This window comes from Atta cephalotes, assembly GCF_000143395.1.
Source record: "Atta cephalotes unplaced genomic scaffold scaffold00013, whole genome shotgun sequence".
NCBI lineage: Eukaryota > Metazoa > Arthropoda > Insecta > Hymenoptera > Formicidae > Atta > Atta cephalotes.
Genome location: NW_012130077.1, coordinates 885331 through 905234, shown reverse-complemented (window position 1 = coordinate 905234; position 19904 = coordinate 885331). Strand labels below are relative to the sequence as shown.

At 34.9% G+C, this 19904-nt stretch overlaps 1 protein-coding gene across 1 annotated transcript; it reads left to right on the top strand.

Moving 5' to 3' along the window:
- The first annotated feature begins 5837 nt into the window (after positions 1-5837).
- LOC105617395 (probable beta-hexosaminidase fdl) lies at positions 5838-15228 on the top strand. The gene is made up of 7 exons (XM_012198950.1): positions 5838-5851; positions 9072-9215; positions 10265-10366; positions 12739-13001; positions 13553-14164; positions 14274-15003; positions 15081-15228. Exons 1-7 carry the CDS (start codon positions 5838-5840, stop codon positions 15226-15228), a joined length of 2013 nt encoding a protein of 670 aa, XP_012054340.1.
- The last annotated feature ends 4676 nt before the right edge of the window (positions 15229-19904 follow it).

The window sequence follows — 19904 nt, the reverse complement described above, 5'->3', positions numbered from 1 at the left end:
TTGAAATGGAGTTTAATAAATTTCTTAAAAGCTCACGAAAAGTTTCATAGGAAGGAAGCGCTCGGTGCAGAAGAGGTTAAGCAAGGCTGTCTTCGCGCAGCTATTGGTGAAGCTCTTGCGTGAAGAAGTTCGAGCTCTTGGGAATTGTCTTTCCGACTTTTTAAGAACTCCGTTAATTCTCTCGATTTTATAGCAATTAGAACTCGTTGAGCGTGAACGCTTGGAAAAACGTTTCTTTTTTTTTTTTAAGCACTTTTCACATACATCTATTTACCTATAAGATATCAAAAGTTTCTGATCAAGATCCAGGGATTCTTGCTTATCCGGAAAGTATCTCCCGGTAGATTCGAAGTTCGACAGCCTAAGTTTTCATTACCCTGGGGCAATGTGAGAGGCTACAGATAACTGCGGGAAACCGCATGTTTGCACTGTCTACAGTTTGCTAATTGGAGTTGTCATATTGCTGGTGCTCCAATTAATTCCCGTCATCGTTGTAAGTACGTAATGAAAATTATGCACGCCTAGTTAACTCGCTAATAAATTTTGACCTCGGTCAAAATGCCGGCGCAAATTTAACTGGTGAAATCAATGGCGAATAATTTCGATACATTTATCGGAATGCAGTGAAATCGTGCTTACCTTGAATGCACACGATCAAATTCAACCAGACTTAATGGTATCTCTCCATTCTCGGCATGAAAAATTTAAAAAGGTCTCTTACGGGTCTCTCGATTTCTACGCGCGAGCATGAAATTCATCGTACGTACGCTGTTCCCAATGTATACAATAATATATATTTGAGGCGTAGAGCTCGTCCGACTATAATTGCCTCGTCGCTTTTAATTAACGTTTTTAATTAAACCGATTAGTCGCGAGAGATGGAGATGGATCAGATTACTTGAATTAATTCAGTACGAGCACTTTCTGAGTTATGTGTAAGTCTTTGTTATCGGTACGTTGCACTTATTATTGAAATTTCTTTGTTGATATTCTCATTCATTAAAATTGATTTAAATACAAACTCATAATTTGAAAACTATAATATAGATCATTACTCTACAATTATTGTTATCGTTATTATTAAAACCGCACGTTATTAAAAAGTTCTTCTTGGACACTTATTAATTCTAGTTTACGAATAAATACAATTACAACTAAAATTTTACTAACTTTACCAAATATAAATAAAATTATTGTTGTTCATATATATATATATATATATATATATATTGTATGAAAATATTATTAAAATGTTTTTCACTTCAAATTAGATTACCATTTAATTTGATCTTAAATTGGTTTGTAAAATAAACAAAATTATCTTTCAAGAATTCACGATATAAATAAAATTATCACATTGCGATACACTATAAAAACGGTGCTGTAAATGTTTTTTACTTAACGTCACACGTGATTAAACATTTATCTCGTAATTAGTTAGACGGCATCGGATATTCTCAAATCTCATGAATCTGAAATTTTGAATAAACGAGATCGCGCTTTGAGAGAAATTATTTAACTCGTTAGCGGTCCGACATCGAGCATATTCTGCGTGATTTCGCGTGTATCGACTAAAGGACGCATCGAAGGCACGTGACATATGTGTACGCTATATATGGCTTACGTGTTCTATATATAGAACCGTTCTAGGTGCCTTCGCCGATCGTATGTGCCTGGGTAGGTTTGCCACGTAAAACTACGTCGGCCTTTTTTTCCCCATTTCTCGTATCGAACGCTCTCAGCTCGATGCTCGTGACTCGCGACCCGGCCAAAGTCGATCGCAGGATAATAATGTATTCTTCGGGAACAAAAGCTCTTGAGATCCAATGAAGCGGAAAGAGCTCTAAATGTTATTGCGACTATAGCGGTCGACAAATTTGAGGACCTGAGATAAATATTGATCAGAGATTGAAAAGTGCAACGCGAAGGTCAAGCGGCAAGTTGAAATGCAATGCCATTGTTGGATTATACACCGCTCTGTGCGCGAATGCATAGAGAGAAATGATTTTGCTGCAGCGTGTAGAAATTTAGTAAGATACAGACTTGAAAATAATTTTGTTAGATTATCAAAATAATTATGCAGAACGTTTAAGCATGCTGAGCAAAAGATTTAACATTCTGATCAACCAGCTTGAATGTCCTACATAAATAATTACTTTTTGATGGTCTAAGATCCAATTGCATCAATGTAAGATTAACTTTAATCTCGGTTCAATCCTACTCTTTTTTCTAATTTTATGAATTAAAAAAATTAATAATTGAAATTTAAAAAAAGATAAATATTAAGTAAAATCGAGATTAAAGTCAATCTCTACATTAGTGGGACAGGACCTAACAAAATTATTTTTTATCTAGCTAAATTTTTAGATACTTTAGCGAAACAATTTTTTTCGTGTGCATATGATGGAAGGATTCGTGGATCGAAAATACGTTAGCGCGAAAGCTGTTTTTGTAATCGAATTTTACTCGATTACTAAAAGCAGCTTTTGCTTAAGGGACAAAATTCGTTTTTCCCGTTTTTCAAGATTTAATTTAGGAAAAAATCTCTCTCGCGTGCGAATTTAAATCGTCTGAATAATTTTCATTTATTTCTTTTATATGAAAAGATATTTTCGTTTTATAACTTTTTATAAAGTTTGTAAAAAGATAACGAAATAGATTTATAAAGAAAATTAGAATATCATAAAAAATTGTTTAATAATATTTAATGAAAGTGTTAATGAGACATTTTTGCTCATGGAACGTTATGAATGTTACGGAAAGAATATTTTACTTTGAGTTATTGGAAAAAGAAATAAATGAGACACTAAAAATATCATATATTTCTCTTAAATTAACTTAGTATCGTTGTATGTGTGCTTTACAAGCTTTCCATTAAATTGATGAGAGCGGCGCCTAATTAATTTCAGAAACTGACATATATCGCGCCAATTATTATCTTATCTTGTCATTATTCAGCAATTGAAAACACATTGACATTTGGGTTTTCCATTTATTTTATGTATTCCACTGCTGATGTGAATGATTTTAAATTAATGACTTTCTGTTTTTTTATTTATTCATATCTGGGCACTATTATTCGCTCTGCGTATAATGGAAGGAACATTAGGAACAGGAATAAATATTAAATATTAGAGGAATAAATAAAATTAGAAATAAAGATTAAACATAATGAATACAAATAAGAGACATATCAAATGTCATGATTTATTTGCATTCATTTTACGTTTAATCTTTATTTTATGATAAATCTCTCTCTCTCTCTCTCTCTCTCTCTCTTATTTATTCTTGTTTCTAATATTTCTTTGTTCATAAGACTCAACCTTTCTGTAATATTTCGTAATGTATTAATAAACTCCCCTCGCATATTAAAGTATATAGTTATAGTATTATTAGCGATAAGAGTTATCACGACACCAAATGATACTAGTCTTCCGATTATTGTGTTTCCGGATATATAGATGAAATCAGCCCTACCCATTTTTATTGCTAACGATGTTTCGCAGTAAAGTCGCTGATATATGTTACCACAGAGCGAAATAACGGTGCCAGTTGTGTTTTTGCGTCCGCCGACATCGAACGTCATCACCGGACGAAATTTTATAGCGCAAAAATTAGTACTGTCGTGACCATGAATGTAGCAACGTTTATTAATGTCGGTATGGAGGATCCTTGAAACTCGATGACTTGTCGCGAAACGTGCGGCAGCATATTATTTTGTAATCTAACTATCGCGATTGTTGGTGACCGGTGTATGTTGCACGAGGAAATAATTTAAGATCTTCGTGGTGGAAGCGGAGACACGGGACGTCGTGCGTGTAGGCGACTTGGGTGATCATTACTGTGCGATGTTTCATGGTAGCAACTGGATAATAATTGTTTATCTGATATGGCAAGGAGGAGAGCGAGGTGTGTATATTTCATGAGTCGCTTTTATCCGTTCGTGATTAACACCAGAATCGACGACAATGCCATTTTAGCTTCGCTATCATTTTAATTTTATTATTATTATTACTTTATATTAAATATACAATATTGAAAATATTGAAAATATCTGAATATAATACATCATTTTAATAATACAAATTTTTAATAATAAAAATTCTAATAATATAAATAATATAATGAAAGATATATTAATAATTAATAATAATATAAATAATATAATAACAGAAATTTTTATTAACCGAAAATAAGGATAGGAGAAATTATCAAATTGACAGCTCGACAATTCTAGCAAGATTTCATCAGCTATCTTAGTGTTAAATCAAGAGTATAACCGCTCGCGAACTTTCGCAAGAATCATTAACGGGAACGATCGAATACCAGTTGTTGCTATTGATCCACGGTGATCGCCGTTGGCGATCTCGTTAACTCGTGTCTAGATTAAAGTGGAACGCGCGAAGTTGTTTACATTTGATTGAAGCGTAATGAAATGAAACAAGTAATGATATACGGCGTTGTCCGAATATTAATAGCGGTGCTTCAAGCGTGCAAAATGTGACCTTTGCGGCTTTTACGTTCAGGCTGTTCAGCGTGACAGCAAATCATGCCCATTTGATATTATCTGAATATTCTCGAATTTCATTATCTGATCGCATCGCCTAATTTAAAGTTTATTTTAAAACTAGATATCTCCACTCACGAAATGATCCTATCGATTCTAATTGCGCGAAATGCTTCTATCAATCCTATCTGCTATTTAATATTCCATGTACTTTTGTCCTCAACTTAATGCTCATATTTTTCAAAAAAAAAAACGAAATTACTGTTAAATAAATGAAATTATTGATATTTTAATTTGATGAACGGAAGCGAGACTAAAATACATAGCAAAATATATAACAATTTAATACATTATGTCGTATATATATTGCATGCTTTATTAATTTATTTATTCAGCAATGAAACCGACGATGTTAATAAAAGAGCGTGATGTAAAATCGTTTGAAGTCATTTTCAAATAATCTGTCGAAATTGTGTGTCTCGGAATTGAAATAAATTTTTCCGGGTTTTTCCGACAGACAAATTCCCGCAAATGTCAGTTACACCGCGCCCTTCAATTTCATTTGATACCTTATAGATACCGTGACAGGTGTCAATTTGCCAAGTGAGAGACCGACCTTTTTCTCAGTGTATAACAACGGGGTTTGGCTGACTCGGTCGATCGCGAACTCGCCCGCCGAATACCTGCGATACCGTTTCTCCTGGCGATCGATGACAATCCTGACCGGTGTCGGCTTGCCCGTCCATCCGTTCGTTCGTTCGTTCGGCCTTCCTCCCGTTCAAAGAGCACCGCGACGACGGCGATGGTGGACGACGTCGTGCACGTCGTCGACGGTCCCGCTCTTCGCGTCGGGCGAATCTCCCCGGTCCGTTCTTAGTACCGTTTCGCCGGAGACTATCGGCGGCGACGATCATGGCACGCGCGTTGCTTGGCTACGCTATGCGATTCGCGGCGAAGCACGGCATTTAGGTATAGTTCACGTGTGCTGGAGGCACGAGGCAGCAACGACGCCGTCGCCGCCACCGCCACCGTCGCTCCCACCATCCTCGTCGACTTCGTCGTTCCTGTCGCGTCATGCTCCCTCGACCTACCCTCCCTCGATTTATAACCCACTCTTACTGCCGCCTCTCTTTCGCCATTATCCTCACAGAAAGAGAAAGAGAGATAGGAAGAAGGCCTTACACCATCTTCTTTCTATCGGCTAGGCGGTAATGTTAAACCACCCGCTCGCCTAATCGCGCGAGGGTGAATTTCGGCCAACTGGCTGCGCGCAACGTGGTTCAATGTGGCGTGGTGTGGTGTCTGATCGCCAGTCTCTCGCTGCGGCCCGATGTCGCCACATAGGTATCACGATGGTATAGTATTTCATCTGAGCAAAGTGTCGTGTTGAAGTTCGATCGGATCTCTGTGAAATTAGCTTCTTGATGTGGAAATTGATAGATCCGTATGTGCGTCGTTTAAGTTCTTTGCGTCGTCGATCAAACTCTGTTTACGAAAAGAAAAGTCTGTAAGATGAAAAGAAATCAAATTACAAAAAATTGAAATTCTGTCTTTGTTAATGCAGTTCTTCAGTCATTTAAATTGCAGTTAAATTTACAATAAATATTATATAAAATAATTATATAAAATAATGGAATTAAATCTTGTTTAATTAAATCTTGTGTAATTTAGCGAAATGTAAAATTACCTGTCATATGCAATTTTTTTATCGAAATTATGAACTAACTATGGTTATTAAAATATTTTAAAAGAAGACAAAACTTTTATGGTATTATTTTATCTTTTTAAATACATTGAAGTTAATGTCTAAAATAGATTAAAAATTTTTTGATCTATTTTGAAAATCTATTTAATATTTTAACACATACCGTTTTCAGTTTTGTCATGTTGTTTAATGTTTAATTTTTATATTAAATTATTTAAGGCGATAAATGCTATTTTAAGAAAGTGTATAATATGATATGTGGCAACTTTATTTCTTTTTTTATGCATTATGAATTATTTGACCAATCTCGATCCAGAATTCTCATTTGATATCGAATAATCTGCCGCTACCTGCAATCGATTTTTTCGGGTTGTGTACTGTTCTATTTCGCTTAGCCGCCTTGGCTTCGTGCATGAATGTCATTAGAGCCGCCTGAATGCAAAACACGTCGAGTATGCACGAAGAATGAAAAATAACAGCGCACGAAAACGCTGCGGTTGATGTTGTTTTTCCCACACTGCCATAACTCGACGTTAGGGTCTTGATTACAGTGGAATAAATTAGCATAGGATATTATGATTCATTTGCGAGGCGGCGGGATCGAAACTCAAAGTACCTATTCTCGGAGTATAAGCAGCCGAGAGGTGCCAAGTGTTGTTTGTGTAGTAATCAGAACGCACGTTCCGTCTAGACTGCGGTACATTTCGAGAGGCGAACGAGCTAAGCTTAGACCTCGCCTAGGCGTCCAAGGTGTATTTCTGTACAATTCGACAGGTGGCCCTTAGACTCACTGCGATAAGTAGCGACACTTGATGACGTTCGTTCCTTTTTACGACGTGACGAGGATGAGTCTAAAAAAAACATTGTCCTCAATTGGAAGATTTTTTTTTATTTTTGAAATATTGAATCGCGCGTTTTTCTGTATATAAGAAGAGATAACGAACGATCTTATCAATAATAACTTTAGTTTATGAGGTTTTGTGTAACAGTAAAGACTGTTTCTAGAACAGTCTTCGACGCTAAGCACGAATCTGCCATTGAAATATTTCCATCAGACACGATTTTTAAGATACAAGAAAAGACATTTTTTTTCCAATATATAGTGAAATTTTATTAAAATTACAAAATAAATTAGAATTGTTGAGTGTTTAATTTTTGTTTTTATTTGGCTCTCTCGATTTCACGCATTAAAGTTTAGTAATATTTGTCTAGCATATTTTTGTCTCCAATAACATTTCTCAATATTATCAAATCCTATTTCCATTTATCATTTGTCGCATCAAAATTGTTCGGAAAGAAATGCTGAAATCTTAAAAAATTGATATGCTGTATATCTTAACAATAACATTTTATATCTTAAAAATTCGACCTGATGGAATTTTTCTGGCTGCAGATTCGAATTCAGCGCTCTAAAAAAGTTAAAAAAAAAGTTGTTTTTTTTCTTGCATTATAAATTATACAAATTTGTAACATTTAAAATTGGTTATTTATTAAATGGCATATATTTATTGTATTTAATAATTTATTTAATAATTTATACAAACAATAATTTATTATTAATTGTTTCATTATATTATTACGTAATTAATGTGAAACTTTTTAATGTTGCTTACTGTACTAATGTTGCTATAAACAACAATTAATCCCTATTAATGATATATTTACAATTTAATTCGATCTATCGCCGGAAATACGAGATATTTCATGTCCAAGCGAATTTTCTTCGCTGTATATATTTACATTGGCGATAAATCGAACTACATCTGTCGGATGTCGAACTACATCTATCGAGATGCATCTCGATAGATCACGAAGAACGAAGATTTGCTCAGTTTTTCTGATGGAAATGTTACGTAATATCGTATAGACGACGCCTGGCAAAGATCCATAAATCCTCATGGGATCATAAAGCGGAAGCGATGCTTTTATGCGCGTGCATTTACGTTCGAAAACACTTTCGCCGTAGTTTCTCCTCATTTTCATTCGGTCCGATGAGAAGAAGCGGGACAGAGAAACAACGTTTCCCTTGTTCCAGGAGAATCGCCGGAAGTACGCGGGAAACGCGTTTCCTTTCGGTCGCTCGCTGTCTAATCTCGAGATATATATGTGCCGTGTCTTTATGCAGACGTGCTTTCCACGTAAATCACACTCTTATCTCTTGTATGTTACCATCTGGGGATACTCGCGGTAGAAACGCGCATCTATATCTTCTTGTTATGCGTTTAATAGTAAATGCGACCATTTTATCTCCTTGTCACAATCACAGTAGGAAGTGCGGAAAGATAAAACGTAAAAGAGACAATCTCTGAATCTCGGAAGTAAGAACGCGTGCCTGTGATTTAAATTTAACTTTTAAGTAGCTAAGTGGGACGGCTACAATATCCCAGATATAGTTTCCTTTAAAATCTTCTGAAAAAGAAGAAAATGAAAAGCCCGGAAGAAGTCTTTCAGTTCATTATTTTTACACATTTTTCTATTTTCTAACTAATATAAATTTAACTATAACATAAATATTAGTAAAAATATAACTATAAAATTAAAGTTTTTAAGTTTTTTAAATACCCTTTGTATCAACTTGAGTATCTTTAAACCACCTGTCTATTAAAGATTCATGTCGAACTTTTAACTGGTGTCAAACTTTGTCAAAACAAGAAACGTCAAACGATTACATATAGTACTAAAAATAACGGATCCCGCATTTATTGCTAATCTTGTTCGCTGGTTTATTGAAATTTGAAATGGTAATCGATAAACGATCTGCAGACACGAGGGACTTGTTACCATTGTCCCGGTTGACACGACGCGTTCGTGATTATTTGCAACCACATCTGTATGATATTTGTTTCGATTTATTTGCAGACTCGTCAGAATGGTGGGTAGCATGCCCAGCGGGTGGATGAGGAGGATCCTCCTCTTCCTCGTCCTGATGACCGGTGTCCTGCTGATCGCCATGTACACTCATGCTCCGCCGCTCGCATCGCTGCAACCGTTTGCGACGCGACGGTAAGTTTTTTTTATTGCAATCACTTACTTTTCAAGCAGACAATTCGGCAAGTAAAACACAATAATATTTTTTGAGATTCTGTTGAGTAAGACAAACTAGAAATCGTAGTTATTAAATGTATAGAAATTATGCGTTCCACGGGTTATTTTCGTGTTCAAATTTATTCTTAGAATCTCTTAGGCCCATTTTCACAATATATAGTTACCTAAAGATTAAAGGTTGCTAACAGATTCTTCAATGAAATTTATTCATGAATTTCCCGGTTACTTTTAATCTTTAGATAATCATGTATTGTAAAATCGGGCCTTAGAATGCTAATGTTAGCATTCTTAGGGTTCGTTCAAATTATCAAGCCGAACATCGAACCACAAATTGAAGTGGGGAGCACAGACTCTTGCATAACGTATAACATAATGTATAAGAAATGTACTAGTCAAAGACCTTCGTTTCCTTCTTTTCCAATCTTTTGAAATAAAGAATTCTGATTGGTTGAATTTCTTATGTCTTATATGTTATGTGTTATGTTTCTCCTTTATCTGCATCCATATTCAAAGATTTGATGTGAATCTATATTTATTTAATGTGGATGTAGGATCTTTGAATGTGGACGCAGACTCGGCATTTCGGCTTGATAGTTTGGACGCATCCTAAGAATGGATTTGTATACTGAGACAACCTACAAAATGCATAATTTTTGTATAGAAAGTGTTCGTGGAAATTATAAAACAAGAGTTGTTAAATATGTTGAAAAAAGCCAGCAATCTCTTTGAACTCCGTTCTGTTTCACTCTGATTTTAATTCACACAATTTTTTTATAAGAAGAAAAATATCTCTGAGTATCGTAAGACAAATCTTTGCAAAATCGCTTTTTTTCTTTTAATTTCTATATATTTCTGTGTTTTCTGTTAACACATAGCCAGCGCAGGTTCGTTTGCCCGCGTTGTGTATTAATCCAATGCCTCTTCTGATGATTTTCTGACACTGCATGATTTTTGTTTTTATTTTGAATTTATTTTGCACTCGCAACGCGATGAATCGTGCATCGAAGAAGACTAGAGGACTTGCAGCGCGGCTTGGTTAATTACCTGGTGGGTAATGAAACCACGATCGGACCTGGCGAACGGCTCTACGAGTATCTGGAAGAGCCTAGGTAACGGATAGCCCCCGACTGAGGGTGGAATCTTATGCTAAATCAAATGTCCTGCGTATGTTTTTCATACCTCCCATTCCTGTATTGATCTGATCCCTTTCTGTTCACGTGTGTCTGGTTCAGGAAAAAGTATTTTTGAACAACTCTTTCTCTATTTTTACGGTGTTGCAGCGTATTGAATGGCACTATACAAAAATTCGCTTTGAACTGTTACAAAAAAAAATCAAATAAAAGCATAGTTTTATAGAAAAAAAACCTGTTTGTCCTCTCTCTCGAGTTCTAAATTCTACAGAGAGAATGAAACCATGTTTGTATTTCACAGAATGAAATTCGAATCTTTAATTTTACAAGACAGAACCGGTGTAACGATATCAATGAATGTTAAGGATTTCATCTGTACGTGAAACTTTATAATGAGTATACGTGAAAGTATCAGAATCTCAAGTATGCATTTAATAGACTGTCTAAATTCGTTTTCGGTGAGGCGAATTAATCGTGTTTGAGATAATGTCCTTTCACTTTATTTTTTTTTCGGAACCAGTCACGTGCCATCTGATATCAATCGGACATTGCTCAATTAAACAGTTACCCAGGCATGACTTGCAACACGTCGGCCGCCTCAGTGAACGAATTCCCTGAATGTCCTAAATTTCCATATGAGAATTCCCGTATATTCCTCTCGGTTGGTGCATCTCTCGCAACGTCGCACCTCATTCTGACGCTCGTCCCGTTTAATCCACTCGCCCAAGCACGCCCGTTATACTAAACGCACGCCCGCGCCCGCTATTGTTACGCACTATTGTCTCTTGCGCGGATTGTATGGTTGCTGCATTTGTCCTGACCCGCTTCGCGCGAAATCCGACTTTCCCGACCTTCCATTCTGAGAACGAGACTCGTCTTCGCCTTCAGAAACAATTCACTCGATTGGGAGTTTGCGTGAGGATAAGAAAAGAATGCGTTTATTTTTGAAAGAAATCTGGAAAAGAAACCTTTTTCACTTCTATCTATATAATAATCTTTGATTTCTATAACGCAAGATACAATCAATCCTTCAATTAGTTGCCTGTGAATCGATGTAAATAGTCGTTGCTTCACTTGCGAATTTCCCTCTCAAATTTTATCAGAGCACTCCTTTTTCAGCACTTTCTATTGAGGCACTCGTACATTTCACTGTTCTTCTACTTTGAGCAGAACGTTATTCTGTTCTATGATTAGCCAGCTATTTTCTTGGATGCTTCTGTTCGTTTGGCAAATATCGCTTTTCTCTTCTTTCCTTGCTTTTCTAATTCGAACGATGCCAATGAATATAACTTTTTACGCTTTCATTTCTCTTGCCGTTGTAATGAGTACCTCTTCATTTGTCGGAGGTTATATTATTAGCTTGACCGAGATAGGGAATGAGTTGCGGAAAGTAGATCTTATCTTTTTCTTCTACTAAAATGGGTAAACTGTCATGGTTCTTGATTTATGAAATTGTTTGCTTCTGTATTATTATTTGAGTTACGCACTCTAATAAAATAATGTTTATTTTAATTTGTTATAATAATATTTAGTTAACAATTTTATTTATAAATACCTGTCTTCTTATTATAAAATAAAAATATCTATGTTTAATGTACATGAAATAATTTATAAAAAATGATATTTAACTTTTTGTATGTGATTTTTTTTCTTAAGTTATTTATTTATTTTAATTATTTGACATTACCAAGCTATTTTGTTAATTTTTTGTATAGTTCTATTTACTTCTACGTTCAGATGTTGCACAAATTGCTATTGATTCAATTGTTAATACAATATTTAAAAAGAAAAGATTGCTAATCGCGACATATTAAATTTCTCAATCGCCATTTCAATCATATAAAATCGAATTCTAAAATAAAACTATTTATCGCATGTTATCTCCTTAAATGTACCTATCATTGTTAACATCATTTTTTCCACATTTTTTATTGCGAGACAGGTATTTGTTGCAAACTGGATTGCTAAAGAAAAAATATGATTACTTGGTAATCCGTGGTGTGACAAACGATTGGATATGTACATATTTGAAAATTTAACAAAACAGAGTTATTTCTTTCAAGGAAAAAGTTACCGAACTTTGATCTAAAAAAAATCGATATTTTTCAGTTATACCACAAATTGCCAGATTAAAGTATTCTGTACATTATCATTGCGGAAAATTCATTCTTATAATTGTGCAAGCTGTAGTTGTAATTGTAAAAATTGAATAATCACAATCGAATATTCTTCTCATATTCGATTGTGATTGGTCAATTTTTACAATCACTCATACTACGCTTACGCAGTTATAGGTTTAAAGGATCGCGATTATGGATCGAAGTACAAGTTCGATTTTCACTCGATCGCAGGACATTTCAAAGTCCATGGTCCTGGGCGTGTGTGGCGAATCGATGCGAGAGACGAGCGGTGAGATCCTCGAGGACATCCTTGGCGACCTGCACCGCGCATTGTGGAGGAAATACTCGTCTATTGTGGCCCAGACCGACCGAGAACGTCATCCTCGGCGATGACAGTGTCATCCTGCATCTTCAACAGATCGAGTTCGTCACCGTAAATACGAGTGATCAGGAGACGAAAGATCTGCTGGATCATGCGAAGGATATCTTCATCGGTGAGTGTTGAAGAGTGTTAAAGATCAGGAGAAGAGAATATTAGAATATTCATCTAAAACGTTAAAGACATTTTATAATAGCTCCTTGTCATTAATCATTATAGAAAGCACAAGGCAAAAACTTTATTAATTTTCTGAGATACTCTTAATTAGTAACGGTTGTCAACCTCTCGTATTAACAAGTATGACAAAGCAAATATATATCACAAAATACATATCAGATGCAAGATCACGTATTTTACGTAATATCAAAGTTACGTAATATGTATCAAAGTTACAACTTCTATATTGTATATATATGTTCCATGCAGAATAGGGAATTACTGAATTTCGCATTTTGTAAATAATTATTCATCATATTTTGTGTAATTAATGTCTTTATTCTGTAACTCTTAACACAGTGTCGATGTCATTATATTATATATCATTATATAGATTTATACACGAAAAAAGTTGCGCAATATAACGACACTGTTGTTAAAAGAATAAAGACCTAAGTTGATGGAAATGGTTGCTGCTTCCTTCTATGTAAAACGTCTTTTTAATTGCAGGAAATATCAGGAGTTTGGTTAAGGTGTTGAACGCTAAAAGTCGATCCGGTATCGATTCATTCATTGTGTACCTGAGCGCTGGCAATGCGCGGGGTACCACCTTGACTCTGGACATTGATGAGTCGTATAAACTAGAACTTACATCGAAGGGGAAGATTCTGGAGGCCAGGATCACGGGGAGGAGTTACTTCGGGGTGCGGCATGGTCTCGAGACCCTTAGCCAATTGATCTGGTGGGATGAGGCGACCGGCAAGCAGGGTGCTCTTCGCGTCCTCACGCGAGCCTCCATCGAGGATAAACCTGCATTCTCTTATCGAGGTCTTCTCGTCGACACTGGCAGGCAGTTTTTCCCCGTCGAGGAACTGAAGAGAGTCATTGATGGCATGGCAGCCACGAAGCTCAATACATTACACTGGCATCTCACTGACTCCCAGAGTTTCCCGTTTGACTCTGCGCAGTTTCCGGAGATGGCAAGATGGGGCGCTTATAGTGGTGACCATATTTACACACCTGAAGATGTGAAGGACCTAGTCGATTATGCGAGAATACGTGGCGTCAGGATCGTCGTTGAAATTGATTCTCCGGCTCATGCTGGCGCCGGGTGGCAATGGGGTGAGTTCTGCCCTCCAAATTTTGTAATATTAATTTTTATTAATATAAATCTTGTTTGCACAGATTAGCATTTTTATTATATTTTCATTATATTTTTTATGATAATCAGGTACGGAACATGGTTTTGGTGAGCTGGCGTTGTGCGTGGATCAGCAGCCGTGGTCATCATATTGTGGTGAGCCAAATTGCGGCCAACTGAATCCAATAAATGAACATTCATACAGGATACTGGAGGGCCTATATCGAGAATTATTAGATCTCACAGAGGTGCGCGATTTGGTGCATCTCGGTGGTGATGAGGTGAATCTTGAGTGCTGGGCGCAATATGGCAATATCACTCTCGCAATGCAGGCGCAAAACATGACGGATTATCATGCACTTTGGGCGGAATTTGAGACGAAAATGCTGCAGCGGCTGATTCGAGCGAATCATGACAAAGTTCCGAAGGCGGTAATCCTATGGAGCTCTCCATTAACGAAGAGGCCTTACATCATGATGTACTTCGACCCGAAAATTCACGTAATTCAGTCTTGGGGCGGTAGCAATTGGCCGGAAACGCCGGACCTATTAGAGGATGGCTTCCGGGTAATCCTATCGCATGTAGATGCCTGGTACCTGGACTGTGGCTTCGGCAAGTGGCGAGAGGTCGGTGAGGCTGCGTGCGGCGAATACCGAACCTGGCAAACTGTTTACAATCATCGTCCGTGGAAGGATTATCCACCACAACAGCAGCTTTTGGTGCTCGGCGGTGAGGCGGCGATCTGGAGCGAACAGACCGGACAATCGTCCCTGGGACCTCGACTATGGCCTAGGGCGTCGGCATTCGCTGAACGATTATGGTAAATAATATAACGTAGCAAATATATGACAGCAATTTTTTTCTAGTAGAATGTTACAAGAAAATTATTTTTTTCAGGAGTGACCTATCGACGAACAGTTATTCTACTGACGAGAACGTTTATACCAGACTAGCCGTGCACGTCGAAGTCCTGAATAGCAGAGGCATCAAGACGGAGTCTATGTGGCCGCAATGGTGTTCCCAGAATCCCGGGAAATGTCTCTGACCGATCGTTAGAGATTCACTAACTATCCACCAATCGTTCCACGAGAACTGTACTTGCAGTACTGATAAACATATAAAAATAGGGTTTCACAAAAAGCGGCGACGTCAGTTGCAAGTCCTGTCGATGGTCGAAATCGATCTCGTCCGACGCGCAATGACATCGCGTATTCGTAATCCATGGGACCTTTCGATGCACATCCTGCCGACGAAATTGACAATCGTTTCTGCTTGGTAAATCGACGGCTTTTTCATTCGCAAGAAATGAATATTGAAAAAATCCGACATTCTGCAAATAACATCAATGTAACGAATAATTAAGAAGCTCTCTCTGCGTATGTAATATATATATATATGCAAACATATGATAAACTGCGAGATTACAGAGGTGACAATGGATAAGCTGTAACTTTAAACCAACACGCATTAACTTAATGTAAAAGAATGCGTGGTAACGATTAATTGATTCAAACTCCTCTTGTGAAGAGATTTGAAATCAAGCTTCACGCAAGCTTAATTTTATAAGCGTCTATTTAAATCGAATAATTGCAATCGAGTAGAGCCGCGGATATTCTATTGATGAAATGTTTCGGAGTTCGAACTGTATGCTGATCATGAATGTTGCAAATTTTTCAATTCCTTAATATCTAGAAGATATTGCTGTTTTGAGAGTAAATTATATGTCAAATATCTCTAAAAAATATATATCAAATTTATAAATTATTGTGACGAAATTGATATATATGTGTTATGATGTTATTCGTAAAGCTGTTTTCGATCTCGATTTTTACTGTGTTAAAGTACAAAAATTTCGCGTTCGGGCTTTTCAAAAACTTTTTCCAACACTTATTTTTTAACAAGTGATACATTCTAATCTTTTTTTTTCGTTTATCGATGCAAAATTCTAAACATTACTCTGTTATATATTAATTGTTTAATTACATTATACTGCATAATGATGCATAATTGAAATAAATTGTGTATCATGTCTTAATTGTGTATCATGTCTTAATATGGGAGATGATGAAGTATTGTCTCGATCGAGACTCGATTAAGAATCCTAGCGAAAAGGAGCCTTTAAAGCGAATGAGAAAAGAAATACGATGCGCAGGAAGCTTATCGTTATTTCTCGCATTATTTCTCGGTTCCCCCAAATCGAGGATAGCGAGAGTAGGCTAGCTTTATCACTGGAATGCCTCAGCCAGGGGCAATTTTATAGCGCGTAATTTAGCTTTTAAATGGTCGAAATTACATTATTGAAAGTATAAGTAACAAATAACGAAAAAAGTATATGTATGTATATGTGATAGTATGATAGTTCTGATGTTATGACATGAATGAGAGAAGAGAAAAAGTGCTGTATGTTTGCGACTGATCTATATTATTAAAGATTATCATATGTAATGAACGCTTGATATCAGAGAGCTTAAAATTCGCCGATTCATCGGTTCGCAACGCTAATCGAACTTTCTATTTATCGTCAACGCAAAAATGCTCAGGGCAGAGTGCACAATTATCGGATATTTCTTATGCGCGTGGAGGATGAAGGATACAATCTCTTTATTTCTCAAGCATTCAGTTTAATGTTATTATTATTCATCGAATATTTATGTTTTAATTCGTAAATAGATTAGTTTGAAATTGAAACAGTCATTATTGTACAATTATTCATTTATATGAAAAAAGGAAAAATATATTTTAATTTAATAATTTATTTCGAAAAATAAGAGGCATTACATTGTGCTATATTATTTTTTATTTCATTTAATCGTCGAGATTTTATTGCGTTGTGATTTTTAATTGTCCCAAGCTCGGAAGATGACGTCTGTATCATCACGACGAAAAATTTGATTTATAGAACGCAAAGAAACTCGCCCAATTATAATGATTCCAAGATGCATATGATGATTGTTTATAATGAAAAAAAAGTCTGATAATATAGCTATTAAATGTGTTTTGTTTCGCGTCGTTATTGGTGCAATATATTACCAAATATTATAATAATAATAACCAATCGTTTGGAAATAAATCGTTAGAAAAATATATTTAATAAAAGGTAATATTTAGAAAAGATAATATTTAAAAAAATTAGCATTTAGTTAGTTTTATATTATAATTGAACATTTTGAGCAAAATTATTTTACCAAAGCTTTAGTATTATTATCTAGGTTTGTGATTATCAGACTTTTTTTTTCAGTGTAAGCGACGCAAGTGATCTTCACTAAGAAGCGAATGCACGTGGAAATTCGCCCCTTAATCCCTGTACAACGTGGCCTATGAATTACATAAGAAAACGCAAGTGATTCTTGGAAATTTGTACATATTTCATAATGACGTAGGGAGCAACTTATAATATACATATAGATAAGCGTGTAGATAGAGGCAAATAGCTAAGATATTTATTAGGTGAACCGATAAACGGTTATTTAGGCGAATGAATAGACATAGGCGAAACCGCTCACGAGGAACAATGGGGGCGAAGAATGTGACGCAAGTCTAGAAGAGATGTTGGAATATCTGTACTTATTGATACTTACCGATATTGATGGCTGTAAGAGGAGTTAATTCTCTCGTGCATTTGTAGATACAAGATCGTGATAATGTTAAAAGACTACTGATCAACATTATCTCGAATTATGATGTCATTTATAAAGAAGTGTCCAAATAATTAATAAAAGTAAAGAAAGAGCTTTTGATTGAATTAAAGCATTAAGTTAGAATGAAAGTTCACTGCGCTACGAACTTCAAAATTTAAGCAGCTATAACTTTATTAAAAATGAATGAAATTTAAATTTAGAAAAAGAGTTTTAAAACTTAAAGTTTTGAAAGTTTACTGTGCCTTTTGAGTTTTTATGAGTTTGATTATATTTACATATAAAAAACTATGAACTGGACAACATGAGAAAATTTTCTTCTCACTTTGTGGACCCAAAAAACTTGTAAAACTTTCGACTTATTAATGTGAAAAAAAGCTTGAAGTTTTCTCTACAAAATGTTTTTGTTGTTTTCTCTACAAGTTGTTTTTTAAAAATATTCTCATAAGATTTTCATGTTATGTACATACAAAATAACGCTACAAACTTTTGTTCAAATTCATTAATATCTATTTAAAAGCTTAAGCATTTACTTAACTTAACTTTTCTGTCAATTTATTTGAATATTCTTGTGACATCATAGTGTAAGATAACTTACATAAGTATTGAGGATTCTTAAGAGATTGCAATTTCGAGTACGAATTACTCCTCCGGTTATTTCTTATGTCATATTCGTCTTAATCTCGATTAATGAAACAGGAATCGATAGATGTGCAGGTTACGTGTAATGATAACAATTTATCGGATACGTTGAAGAACAAGAATTTTACGACGATTAGGACGGTGATATTTACGGTACGTATACTTACGTTATGCGACTCTCTTCGGTCCGCAACGATGAATGTATATAAAGACACAATTGTGTGTATGTTTCGATGGTTCTCCGAACTGATTCGAACAGAAAGATATACTCTGTTATGACGTGTCCCTTACACGGATTTAACATAAAATGAATTTTGAATATATCACTTCGTTTGCTTTATTCCCTACAAGGTTGTCCTATTTCCTTATTGAATATGCATTGAATATGCGTTGCATAAAACTCTCTTTGTAATAAACATTTATCAAAAAGAAAGATCTCAAGAAAATGTATTTATGTAATATTTATAGATTTAAAAAAGTTTTTTTGAATAATATATCGTAATGGTACAATGTATTGTTATTGATTTTGTCATTTAGCGTCTTTTATTATTAAAATTGTAAAAATATAATTTTTAATTATTTTATATAATTTTATTAAAATCAATAAATATTAATATATATTAATATTAATATATTAATATTAATATATATTAATATTAATAAATCCGTTTTGAAAATCCATTGAGTTTTGAAAATTGAATTATTATATGTTAATTGATAGCGTCATAATGATATTGATATCTGTTTACGTCGCATCAGTTTCTTATACAGAAATTGGTCAAGTAATATCATTAGAAATTCGAACTATGAATTCTATAATAATTTGAGCTAATATTGACAGCCTATCAAAAAGAACTTTCAAAGATTAAATTTTTGATGGATTGCATTCACTAGATAAGTAATTTGTTTGTATTTTCATAAATACGTTGCATAAAACATGGCGATAGTTACACACCTAAAAAATCAAATCGTGACATGAGTTAGAGATGATAATGATAAAAGAATATCCAGAAAATTGAATATTTTATAAACATCAGTAACATTATGAAAATTTGAGAACGGCATATCAAAGTTTCAAAAATAATAAAACAAATTTACGCAATATGACAATTACAAAATTTAATATATTAAATTAGATATTAAAAGATATTAAACTTAATTTGATACATTCTTTCTTTAGTAAAATTGTACAAGAATTTGAAATAATTGTTGCTTAATTCATTATTTAGAAATTTTACCTCAATTGCATTGATTATAGAATTAACACATTTATATTTACTTAACATTTAAATAATTTTAAATTTAATGAATTAGGTAGCAAATTTACTTTCACTAAATTAATAAATAATCACTAAAATAATCACTTATTTAAAATTTTGTGTGTATGTGTGTGTGTGTGTGTGTGTGTGTGTGTGTGTGTGTGTGTGTGTGTGTGTGTGTGTGT

Coding starts and splice junctions, on each gene's coding strand:
- LOC105617395 (XM_012198950.1), top strand. Junction 10,367..12,738: donor GAGTATCTGGAAGAGCCTAG/GTAACGGATAGC, acceptor ACTCGATCGCAG/GACATTTCAAAGTCCATGGT. Junction 13,002..13,552: donor TGCGAAGGATATCTTCATCG/GTGAGTGTTGAA, acceptor TTTTAATTGCAG/GAAATATCAGGAGTTTGGTT.